General features: G+C 37.1%; 1 protein-coding gene across 1 annotated transcript in view; it reads right to left on the bottom strand.

Annotated features, from left to right (window-relative positions):
- The window catches only part of LOC133539053 (nucleosome-remodeling factor subunit BPTF-like), a 151,564-nt gene that overhangs the window by 1,135 nt on the left and 136,209 nt on the right, over window positions 1-14,220 (bottom strand). Inside the window, 2 exon segments of the mRNA XM_061881081.1 lie at window positions 5,613-5,799; window positions 12,724-12,808. Coding sequence (XP_061737065.1) covers window positions 5,613-5,799; window positions 12,724-12,808 — 272 coding nt within the window.

The raw sequence follows: 14,220 nt of genomic DNA, 5'->3' as shown, positions 1-14,220 counted from the left end.
ACACACGGTCACACATACCAAAAGTACCACACACGGTCACACACACCACAACTACCACACACGGTCTCACACACCACAACTACCACACACGGTCACACATATCAAAACTACCACACACATCACAACTACCACACACGGTCACACACATACCACAACTACCACACACGGTCACACACACCACCACTACCACACACGGTCACACATACCACAACTACCACACACGGTCACACACACCACAAATACCACACACACCACCACTACCACACACACACCACAACTACCAGACACGGTCACACACATACCAAAACTACCACACACACCACAACTACCACACATGGTCACACATACCAAAAGTACCACACACGGTCACACACACCACAACTACCACACACGGTCACACATATCAAAACTACCACACACGGTCACACACACCACAACTACCACACACGGTCACACACACCACAACTACCACACACGGTCACACATACCAAAACTACCACACACGGTATCACACATACCAGAACTACCACACACGGTCACACATACCAAAACTACCACACACACCACAACTACCACACATGGTCACACATACCAAAAGTACCACACACGGTCACACACACCACAACTACCACACACGGTCACACATATCAAAACTACCACACACATCACAACTACCACACACGGTCACACACACGGTCACACACATACCACAACTACCACACACGGTCACACACACCACCACTACCACACACGGTCACACATACCACAACTACCACACACGGTCACACACACCACAAATACCACACACACCACCAATACCACACACGGTCACACACACCACAACTACCAGACACGGTCACACACATACCAAAACTACCACACACACCACAACTACCACACATGGTCACACATACCAAAAGTACCACACACGGTCACACACACCACAACTACCACACACGGTCACACATATCAAAACTACCACACACGGTCACACACACCACAACTACCACACACGGTCACACACACCACAACTACCACACACGGTCACACATACCAAAACTACCACACACGGTATCACACATACCAGAACTACCACACACGGTCACACATACCAAAACTACCACACACGGTATCACACATACCACAACTACCACACACGGTCACACACACCACAACTACCACACACTGTCACACATACCAAAACTACCACACACGGTCACACACATACCACAACTACCACACACGGTCACACATACCACAACTACCACACACGGTCTCACACACCACAACTACCACACACGGTCACACATATCAAAACTACCACACACCACAACTACCACACACGGTCACACACACCACAACTACCACACACGGTCACACATTCCAAAACTACCACACACAATCACACACACCCCAACCTGTCATGCAACTGAGTGACCTGCTCAGACACAAACCACTCCAAATGACACTCTTTGAAATGCATGATGGCAAAAACAATAAACATTCTCTCCACACTTACCCATGTTTGACACATTCTCTGCACACTTACCCATGTTTGACACATTCTCTCCACACTTACCCATGTTTGACACATTCTCTCCACACTTACCCATGTTTGACACATTCTCTGCACACTTACCCATGTTTGACACATTCTGTCCACACTTACCCATGTTTGACACATTCTCTGCACAATTACCCATGTTTGACACATTCTCTGCACACTTACCCATGTTTGACACATTCTCAGCACACTTACCCATGTTTGACGCATTCTCTGCACACTTACCCATGTTTGACGCATTCTCTCCACACTTACCCATGTTTGACACATTCTCTGCACACTTACCCATGTTTGACACATTCTCTGCACACTTACCCATGTTTGACACATTCTCTCCACACTTACCCATGCTTGACACATTCTCTGCACACTTACCCATGTTTGACACATTCTCTGCACACTTACCCATGTTTGACACATTCTCTGCACACTTACCCATGTTTGACACATTTTAGATGCATGGTATTTCGGATTGATTACAGAACTGTAAGGAGATCGTCACACAAGTAAACAAGGTAGGACTCACACTCTCACATACTCTTAATATATACAGTCAGTACATATGTATGTATATAAATGTATATATATATATATACACTTACACACACAGTAAGTACATGTGTGCATGTATATATATATATACACAGTAATTACATATGTATATAAATATGTATATATACATACAATGTGTATGTATGTATGTATATATATATATATATACACACACACACACTTCATATATACTGTATATACACACACACAAAAACACACATTGATACACAAACACACATATATATATACATACACACACGTTTATATACATATGTATCTATATATATATAGATAGATATATATACATACACACACACACACATATATATATTTATACACACACACACATATATACATATATGTACATACATATATGTATATATATATATATACATACATACACACACATATTTACTTACTGTGTGTTTATATATATGTATACTTACTTGCTTATGGTTGTCCATCGAGTCCGATGATGACATAATATACATACACACACGTATATATACACACATATATACACGTATATATACACATTTATACACATACATATGTACTTACTGTGTATATATTAGTACATACATATATACACAAACACACACACACACACACATATATATATATATATATATATATATACACACACACATATATATACATACATATATATATATATACATACACACATGTACTTACTGTGTATGTATATATATATATACATACATAAACACACACATATATATATATATTTATTTATTCCATATATATATATATAAAAAAAAAATATATATATATATATATATATATATATATATATATATAGATATACAAATATATATCTATATATATATTTATTAACATACAAATTTACATACACATAAATGCTTATATACAGTACATGGAGTGGGCTTTCGGCCAATTCCTTTTAGCCCAATGTGGCCCCCAAGTCAAACAGTTTGGACACCCCTGCGATGATCTAATGAGTGGTGGCAAATAGCGTAAATGCTCTAATTATAGCTGGAATGTTTATTTACTGAAACCACAGAGAGGACAGAGCAGTAATTGGAAACAGGCAATAATTACAGAACGGTTATTTTCTTTTCATTTGAAAGCTCACAGACATCCATCCATTTCCTACCGCTTGTCCCTTTTGTGGTCGCCGGGGGTGCTGGAGCCTATCTCAGCTGCAATCGGGCGGAAGGCGGGGTACACCCTGGATCACGTCGTTGCTATAAATAGTTTGTCTGCATTAGCACTTCTAATAACAATATCAATAATACTTGTTCATATTTATAATAACAATATGACTAATACTTGTTAATATCTATAATAACATTATCACTAATATGGGTTCATATTTATAATAACAATATGACTAGTACTTGTTAATATTTATGATAACAATATCACTAATAGTAGTTCATAATCATAATAACAATATCACTAATACTTGTTCATATTTAAATGATAAATAAATAAATGATAAATGGGTTGTACTTGTATAGCGCTTTTCTACCTTCAAGGTACTCAAAGCGCTTTGACACTACTTCCACATTTACCCATTCACACACACATTCACACACTGATGGAGGGAGCTGCCATGCAAGGCGCCAACCAGCACCCATCAGGAGCAAGGGTGAAGTGTCTTGCTCAGGACACAACGGACGTGACAAGGTTGGTTCTAGGTGGGATTTGAACCAGTGACCCTCGGGTTGCGCACGGCCACTCTTCCACTGCGCCACGCCGTCCCTAATTTATATCCCTAATCCCTAATTTATAATAACAATATCACTAATACTTGTTCATATTTATAATAACAATATGACTAATACTTGTTAATATTTATAATAACAATATCTCTAATACTTGTTCATATTTATAATAACAATATCACTAATACTTGTTAACATTTATAATAACAATATGACTAATACTTGTTAATATTTATAATAACAATATCTCTAATACTTGTTCATATTTATAATAACAATATCACTAATACTTGTTAACATTTATAATAATAATATGACTAATACTTGTTCATATTTACAATAACAATATGACTAATACTTGTTAATATTTATAATAACATTATCACTAATATGTGTTCATATTTATAATAACAATATGACTAATACTTCAATCAATCAATCAATCAATGTTTACTTATATAGCCCTAAATCACTAGTGTCTCAAAGGGCTGCACAAACCACTACGACATCCTCGGGCAAGGAAAACTCACACCCAGTGGGACATCGGTGACAATAATGACTATGAGAACGTGATACTGTGATACTGATGATACTGATATGATAACAATATCACTAATAATTGTTCATAATTATAATAACAATATCACTAATACTTGTTAACATTTATAATAATAATATGACTAATACTTGTTCATGTTTATAATAATAATATGACTAATACTTGTTCATATTTATAATAACAATATGACTAATACTTGTTAATATTTATAATAACAATATGACTGATACTTGTTAATATTTATAACAATATCACTAATACTTGTTCATAATTATAATAACAATATCACTAATACTTGTTAACATTTATAATAATAATATGACTAATACTTGTTCATATTTATAATAACAATATCACAAATAATTGTTCATATTTATAATAACAATATGACTAATACTTGTTCATATTTATAATAACAATATCACAAATAATTGTTCATATTTATAATAACAATATGACTAATACTTGTTAATATTTATAATAAAAATATCACTAATACTTGTTCATATTTATAATAACAATATGACTAATAATTGTTCATATTTATAATAACAATATCACTAAAACGTGTTAATATTTATAATAAAAATATCACTAATACTTGTTCATATTTATAATAACAATATGACTAATACTTGTTCACATTGAAGTCACCAAATGTAAATGGAGTTTTTTGTCACTTTTTGGATGGTTATTTATTGGGTTTTATGGGCGGAATAGAGGCCCTCCTATTGGCTCCGTTGTAAAGGAACTTTATGCACGAGTTTGAATGCATTATACAAAGTCATGATAGTGAACCATACGAAAATTCCCCCAAAAAGTGCATTCCCCCTTCAAATTTAGCTGATACGGTTGCCAATTGAGTACCTTTGAAAGTGTGATGAATTTAAACACATTTTTCTTTTTATGCATTTTAGTGTCATGATAGTTGAAGAAAAGAAATAAGAAATAAAAGGATGGTAAATTCAGTCATTTCCACGCCCAATGATAAGCCACACCCACCTTATTTTTGGGCATATTTTGGCTGTACGAGTCTATTGGTCGCAGGTGTACACATTCAACTTGTATTCATTGATAAATGTAACAAAGAAGGTTCATTCGCATCATTTTAAGAACTTGACACTGATAAACATGGTTTACACCCTCTAATTGTCTCATTATGTTCAGTGTTGAAAAATGGAAAGATGAAGGAGCAGGTTGTTTAGAAGGTGGAGGATCTTCTTACCTGCTGGCTTTGAAGCCTTTGAGCTTCTGGACAAAGAAACTCTCCAGAACCTCGGCACACTGGTAGAAGGGCGAGTCGCTGGGGTTGTAGTAGCGGCAGTTGTCGAAGATTTTGGTCATGTCTGCTACAAACTCCGTTAGCCTCACGTAGCCACGCTTCTGCAACCTCTCCTCCATGGTGGACAGGTCTGAGGTGAGACACAGGTGGGATGGTGGGATGGTGGCATTTTGGCAAAGGCCAGAACAAGTGTTGGCATTTTATCTTCATTTAAAGGCCTACTGAAAGCCACTAATACCGACCACGCAGTCTGATAGTTTATATATCAATGATGAAATATTAACATTGCAACACATGCCAATACGGCCGGTTTAGTTTACTAAATTACAATTTTAAATTTCCCGCGGAGTTTCTTGTCGAAAACGTCGCGGAATGATGACGTGTGTTTGTGACGTCTCGGGTTGTAGCGGACATATTAGCCCAGCACCACACACGGCTAAAAGTCGTCACTTTTCATCGCGTAATTACACAGTAATTTGAACATCTGTGTTGCTGAATCTTTTGCAATTTGTTCAATTAATAATGGAGACTATAAAAAAGAATGCTGTTGGTGGAAAGCGGTGGATTGGAGCTGCCTTTAGCAACCGAAACACAGCCGGTGTTTCATTTTTGTGAAGCTTTAACACAGAGCGGTCAAGCCAACATGTTTCTCTACGTCAACCAGCAAGTTTTTGGATGGGGAAATTGTGATATTAAGTCGGCTCTTACCGGAGACTTCAGTGGATTATGCGACTTCCTCCTGTAGCTGTCAAAAGGGCAGCTGTGATCTTGGCTCCTCCATTGGCTTCTCTGAGAGACACTGGCGTTCACCGCAGCCATCTGACTTTCAGGTAGGACTTTACAATCTCACTAAAACACTATTAAAACAATAAGCAGATAAGGGATCTCCCAGAATTATCCTAGTAAATGTGTCTAATTACATCTGAAACGCCGCCTGCCGCCGCCTTGAGCCGTCGCCTTTTCTTTTTTCCAGTACTTCACTCTAAACGTCCTCGTCCATGAATCTTTCATCCTCGCTCAAATTAATGGGGAAATTGTCGCTTTCACGGTCCGAATAGCTCTAGCTACTGTTGGCTATGATTATAAACAATGTGAGGATGCGAGGAGCCCTACAACCCGTGACATCACAAGCACATCGTCTGCTACTTCCAGTACAGGCAAGGCTTTTTTATTAGCGACCAAAAGTTGCGAACTTTATCGTGGATGTTCTCTTCTAAATCCTTTCAGCAAAAATATGGCACATAGAATGGACCTGCTATCCCCGTTTAAATAAGAAAATCTCATTTCAGTAGGCCTTTAAAACACTTCCTTGTGGTCTAGATCAGGGGCTCTTAACCTTTTGGACCTCGGAGCCCAACTTTTCCACTGAAATATTAACCCTCATTTAGTAATCTTACTCTTCAATCCAATCCAATCTACTTTATTTATATAGCACATTCAAACAATAAGAACGTCTCAAAAGTGCTGCACAGCCATGTTAAAAACAATATTAAAAAACAACATTATGCTCTACCAATGACTGAATAAAAACAAAAAATAAATAAATATAAAACCGATATAAAAATAAATATGATTAAAAACAATTTTAAAGGGTAAAATAAATTAAAACACTAAAATAGAAATCAAAGTGTATAAAAAACACAGAGGACAACAGAGGACCACACAACTCACGTAGTGTTAAAAGCCAAAGAATAAAAGTGGGTCTTAAGACGAGACTTAAAACATTCCACTGTGGAAGCAGTTTAAACATGGAGAGGCAGAGTGTTCCAGAGCTTAGGGCCAACCACAGAGAAGGCCCTGTCTCCCCTGGTCTTAAGTCTGGTCATGGGCACCATGAGCTGGAACTGGCTCTCGGACCTCAGAGCGAGCGCAGGAGTGTAAATTTGGATGAGGTCCGAGATATACTGAGGTGCCAGTCCATGTAAAGATTTAAAAACAAACAGCAATGTTTTAAAATCAATTCTAAAATGAAAAGGGAGCCAGTGCAAACTCTGAAGAATTGGGGTTATAAGCTGGCGTTTCCTGGCCCCTGTTAAAAGTCGTGCTGCCGCGTTCTGGACTAACTGCAGCCGGGAGAGAGCTTTTTGGCTAATGCCAGCATAAAGTGCATTGCAGTAGTCCAGGCCACTTGAAATAAAAGCATGCACCACTTCTTCAAAAAGGTTAAAAGATAAAAACGGTTTAACCTTTACTAATAGACGAAGGTGATAAAAACACAATTTTAAAACGCCATGGACTTGTTTGTCAAGTTTAAAATCGCTGTCTATAGTGACGCCAAGGCTGGTAATTTTGGGACGCACATCATTTTGCAATGGTCCCAAGTCAGTGAGGGCCGGATCTGAACCCTATCCAATAATCATAGCTAACCTACTTACAGTTGAACAAAATCAACCTTGTCAAATGATGTAAACGCAAGGTTTAGGTCAGGCTGATTACAGACATAAATATGAGACAAAAGAAAGAACTCACAAAAACGGATGACAAATAAATTGACATGCAATTACAGTGCTAGAAATAAATTCCAAGTAAATTATTAATAAATTATATATATTTCTTAAATAAACTTCAAGTATACAGCTTCACCACTTTAGTCATCATTTTGCGATTAAGAAACTTCTCATTGACTTTAAAAGTGTATTACAGCTGAGGAAGAGGTATTGGTTAAGAAACACTGGTCTAGATAACACATATTGGTTAAGAAACACTGGTCTACATAACACATATTGGTTAAGAAACACTGGTCTAGATAACACATATTGGTTAAGAAACACTGGTCTACATAACACGTATTGAACACATATTGGTTAAGAAACACTGGGCTAGATAACACATATTGAACACATATTGGTTAAGAAACACTGGTCTAGATAACACATATTGAACACATATTGGTTAAGAAACACTGGTCTAGATAACACATATTGAACACATATTGGTTAAGAAACACTGGTCTACATAACACATATTGGTTAAGAAACACTGGTCTAGATAACACATATTGGTTAAGAAACACTGGTCTACATAACACGTATTGAACACATATTGGTTAAGAAACACTGGGCTAGATAACACATATTGGTTAAGAAACACTGGTCTAGATAACACATATTGGTTAAGAAACACTGGTCTAGATAACACATATTGGTTAAGAAACACTGGTCTACATAACACATATTGGTTAAGAAACACTGGTCTAGATAACACATATTGGTTAAGAAACACTGGTCTACATAACACGTATTGAACACATATTGGTTAAGAAACACTGGTCTAGATAACACATATTGAACACATATTGGTTAAGAAACACTGGTCTGGATAACACATATTGAACACATATTGGTTAAGAAACACTGGTCTAGATAACACATATTGAACACATATTGGTTAAGAAACACTGGTCTAGATAACACATATTGGTTAAGAAACACTGGTCTAGATAACACATATTGAACACATATTGGTTAAGAAACACTGGTCTAGATAACACATATTGGTTAAGAAACACTGGTCTACATAACACGTATTGAACACATATTGGTTAAGAAACACTGGTCTAGATAACACATATTGAACACATATTGGTTAAGAAACAGTGGTCTAGATAACACATATTGGTTAAGAAACACTGGTCTACATAACACATATTGGTTAAGAAACACTGGTCTAGATAACACATATTGGTTAAGAAACACTGGTCTACATAACACGTATTGAACACATATTGGTTAAGAAACACTGGTCTAGATAACACATATTGGTTAAGAAACACTGGTCTAGATAACACATATTGAACACATATTGGTTAAGAAACACTGGTCTAGATAACACATATTGGTTAAGAAACACTGGTCTACATAACACATATTGGTTAAGAAACACTGGTCTAGATAACACATATTGGTTAAGAAACACTGGTCTACATAACACGTATTGAACACATATTGGTTAAGAAACACTGGTCTAGATAACACATATTGAACACATATTGGTTAAGAAACACTGGGCTAGATAACACATATTGAACACATATTGGTTAAGAAACACTGGTCTAGATAACACATATTGAACACATATTGGTTAAGAAACACTGGTCTACATAACACATATTGAACACATATTGGTTAAGAAACACTGGGCTAGATAACACATATTGAACACATATTGGTTAAGAAACACTGGTCTAGATAACACATATTGAACACATATTGGTTAAGAAACACTGGTCTAGATAACACATATTGAACACATATTGGTTAAGAAACACTGGTCTAGATAACACATATTGGTTAAGAAACACTGGTCTAGATAACACATATTGAACACATATTGGTTAAGAAACACTGGTCTAGATAACACATATTGGTTAAGAAACACTGGTTTGGATAACACATATTGAACACATATTGGTTAAGAAACAGTGGTCTAGATAACACATACTGGTTGAGAAACAGTGGTCTAGATAACACATATTGGACACATATTGGTTAAGAAACACTGGTCTAGAGAACACATATTGGTTAAGAAACACTGGTCTAGATAACACATATTGGACACATTGCTCTACATTTTGCTCCAGTCACTTCTATAACCCCTTTTTTTAGTTTGCCTGCAAGATGTTTTTATTGTGGAGGCTTTCCCGCATTCCCAATGAAACCACGCCCATCTTCTCCAAAAGTGTCCTAATTTATCTTTACATCTTGAAGTTGTCACCACACGGTGGAAAAGAAACTTCTTCAACATTACAGGTGAAACTCATGCAAAAGTTGGTTGATTACAGTAATTGGATTTACAAAGTAACATATGATAGGCTCATAACATGTCACTCAAAATGTATGAAGCCTTCTTTTGATATCATTTTGATTATTTAAAGTTCACAGCTTATAAAAACTTTGAATTGACAATCTGAGAAAATGTTTTCAGAAAGTGTAAGCAGAAGCTTGCCAGAAGCTTGCGGATGGCTACCAAAAGCGCCTTATTGCAGGTAAACTTGCCAAGGGACATGGAAGCAAAAATGAACATTGCTGTATGTATACTTTTGACCCTCACATTTTCAGTAGAGCCATAATAAATTCATAGAAGAAGCAAACTTCAAGAATGTTTTTGTGAGCAACAAGTATGTGCTCCAATCACTACATCACCAAAAATAAGAGTTGTAGAAATGATTGGAAAGTCAAGACAGCCATGACATCATGTTCTTTACAAGTGTACGTACACTTTTGACCACCACTGTACATCACATGATATCAATATCAATAAAAAAATGGATTCGGTAAAATATTTGATGATCGTTTTTTTCTGATTGGTCAGAAGAAAGTGGGAGGTAAGAAGCAAGGTTGGCTGCCTGAACAAAGGGAGTGGCTAAACCAGCAACGCAGGAAGTGATCACTGGTCAGTGGGAGTGGCTAAACCAGCAACGCAGGAAGTGATCACTGGTCAGTGGGAGTGGCTAAACCAGCAACGCAGGAAGTGATCACTGGTCAGTGGGAGTGGCTAAACCAGCAACGCAGGAAGTGATCACGGTCAGTGGGAGTGACACAATAACAGCCAATCAGATAACAGTATCAACTATCATGTTTGGTTGACCATCTTGTTATCTGGCGGTTACATTTTTACATGAAGTAGGAAAAGAAACCAACAATGAGAGCTTGGATGGATGGATTTTAAGAGGCTATTGTTGTCAGGGATTGTTGGTGACGAACTCCAAGATGTAGAAAAACATGATTTACTGTACAAAAGAAATGCAGGAAAACTGCAAACAGCAAACAGGAAACCAAGAAAGAAGGAGCTAGGAGACAGCAAACAGGAAGAGCTCATACAGCATACAGTATACAGCTAGTAATACTCCAGCACTGACTGGACAGCGAGGCACGTCTAAATAGTGGCCTGATTGGCAATTGCCAGCAGGTGTGCCAGACTGCCAATCAGGTCAAGGTGATGGAAAGAAGCGCTCAGGGAGACGTGCAGGAAAAGGAAGCAAAATAAGAGCGCTGACAGGAAAAAGTCAAACTGTTAGGTGTCCAATGTGATTTTACAATTGTCTTTCCACGCTAGGGTTGACTTTTCCTATCAGCTTTCACAGCTAACGGAGATTATAATAAGAGGAAGGGTACATTTGAAGTCAAAATGTTTGCATTTATTATATTTCCTTCCCGGTCCTTATTTTCCAGAGGTCTTAAAAAATACCAATATTTAATAATATCAAATAATATTATTTAGCTCATTCACGTAAGAGACTAGACGTATAATATTTAATGGGATTTATGGATTAGGAGTGACAGATAGTTTGGTAAAGGTATAGTATGTTCTATACGTTATAGTTATTTGAATGACTCTTACCATAATATGTTAGGTTAACATAGCAGTTGGTTATTTATACCTCAAATAACATACACTTATTCAGCCCGTTGTTCACTATTCTTTATTTATTTGAAATTGCCTTTCAAATGTCTATTCTTGGTGTTGGGTTTTATCAAATACATTTCCCCCAAAAATGCGACTTATATATGATTTTCCCCTTCTTTACTATGCATTTTTGGCAGGTGCGACTTATATTCCGGAGCGATTTATACTCCGAAAAATATGGTAATTATTGATACGGACCGATATCAAAGACTTATATCACGATAGGTTTTTTAGTCCTATCACCCAGCCCTTTGATGAGCAAGTGAAATAGGCACCAACTAATACAATTGACTCGTTCAAGCTTTAAGAAGTTTCAACAAGAATTTAAATAAAATGTGGCAATATCCATCCATCCCATCCATTTTTCTACCGCTTATTCCCTTTGGGGTCGCTGGTGCCTATCTCAGCTACAATCAGCATATGTCATGTTCATATGAGGAAGTCTCTGCTTTCCTAACATTCCCTAATGGCTATTCCCCAAACAATGCAGATGACTACTCCCATGACCACAGCCCATTGAGGAGTAGGTTTACCTTCAATGGGGTAAACAAACATTTGAAGAAAAATGACCCAATTTGTGCTAAATGAGCTGAAGCCTGGATGATGAATGGATGCTCCTTGTGTTGATGTTGCATGCACATGCACTCACCCATTGGTTCCTTGATCACTTTGTAGTAGTCTGGGGCGTCGTTTTTGTCTACTGGCTCCAGGAAGGGCCATGCCATTTTATGGGCCTACAAGAGAGGGAGAAGGACAAGGAGCTCAGGAGGACCGGAGACTTTTGTTTTGGTTGCTACTTTTCATCAACTGCTGATTTCTCTCATGGAGGATGAAGCAACTCAATATGTATTTAGCAGCTACTTAGTATGAAGTTACTCTCCATGAAATGTGCCTAAACTACATTGTAGCAGGCTACACGGAAACATCCATGAAATATATATCTCAACCTCATGTCAAACTTTCCACCAAACAAATAGGCAGAGAATAGATTCTTAGTTTGAATACTTCTAATAAAAACGGTAAACATGCCCTCTGTCTGGCTTTTGAAACATTCTTTGGACTTGCAAAGTTGCAATAGCTTGTGCAAGATGAGGGGAAACACATTCAATGACTACACCAAAATAATGGATATTAGAATTGAGCACAGGATAAATGACAGAAAGCCAAGTGGCAAAATTAGCTGACCAAAGGAAAACATTGGTGTCACACAACAGACATGAACAGAGTCCATCTTGACAGAACAGAAACGACTACAAGTGGACATCTTTCTGTGCCAGGACTGCAACTTTGTACCAGTCTTAACATCACTATTGTCACTTTACCGTCCAGAGGTTTGCTCTCACAGCTGTTACTTAGATATTTGGTTAGCCAGAACAAAACACAGCGTTGATAAAATGTTCCAAGCAATGTCAATGAAATAAAAGTGCCAGTAAACTGATGCACTCTGGAAGAACGACTTGTTTCAAATGTCCCTCACTCCGTCTGCTTTCTGCCACCGCAATGTATACTTCCTGCTTTGACAGAGTCCTGACCCGCCCTGTCTGCTCTCTGATTGGCCTGCTGTAATGTTGTGCCCTAAGCTTAGCCAATCGTGACTCATCAAACCTCAACCAAACAATCATCCTGGATTTTGTTACATAAACAAACCAACCACCAGCTGGTTTTAGGCTATATATATATATATATATATATATATATATATACATATACATACACATACACATACACATACAGGTGCTGGTCATATTATTAGAATATCATGAAAAAGTGGATTTATTTCAGTAATTATGTTCAGAACGTGAAACTTACATATTATATCAATTCATTACACACATAGTGATATATTTGAAATGTTTATTTCTTTAAATGTTGATGATTAGTACTGACAATTACTGAAAAGTCCAAATTCAGTATCTCAGAAAATTAGAATATTAGTTACGACTAGTACCAAAAAATATTTTTTAGAAATGTGGGCCAACTGAAAAGTATGAACATGGAAAGTTTCAGCATGTACGGCAATCAATACTTAGTTGCAGCTCCTTTTGCCTGAATTGCTGCAGCAATACGGCGTGGCATGAAGTCCACCAGTCTGTTGCACTCCTCAGGTGTTATGAGAGTCCAGGTTGCTTTAATAGTGGCCTTCAGC

The sequence above is a fragment of the Nerophis ophidion genome, linkage group LG20 (assembly GCF_033978795.1).
Source record: "Nerophis ophidion isolate RoL-2023_Sa linkage group LG20, RoL_Noph_v1.0, whole genome shotgun sequence".
NCBI lineage: Eukaryota > Metazoa > Chordata > Actinopteri > Syngnathiformes > Syngnathidae > Nerophis > Nerophis ophidion.
Note: the sequence above shows the minus strand (reverse complement) of the source record. Positions and strands in the feature narration are given on the sequence as shown.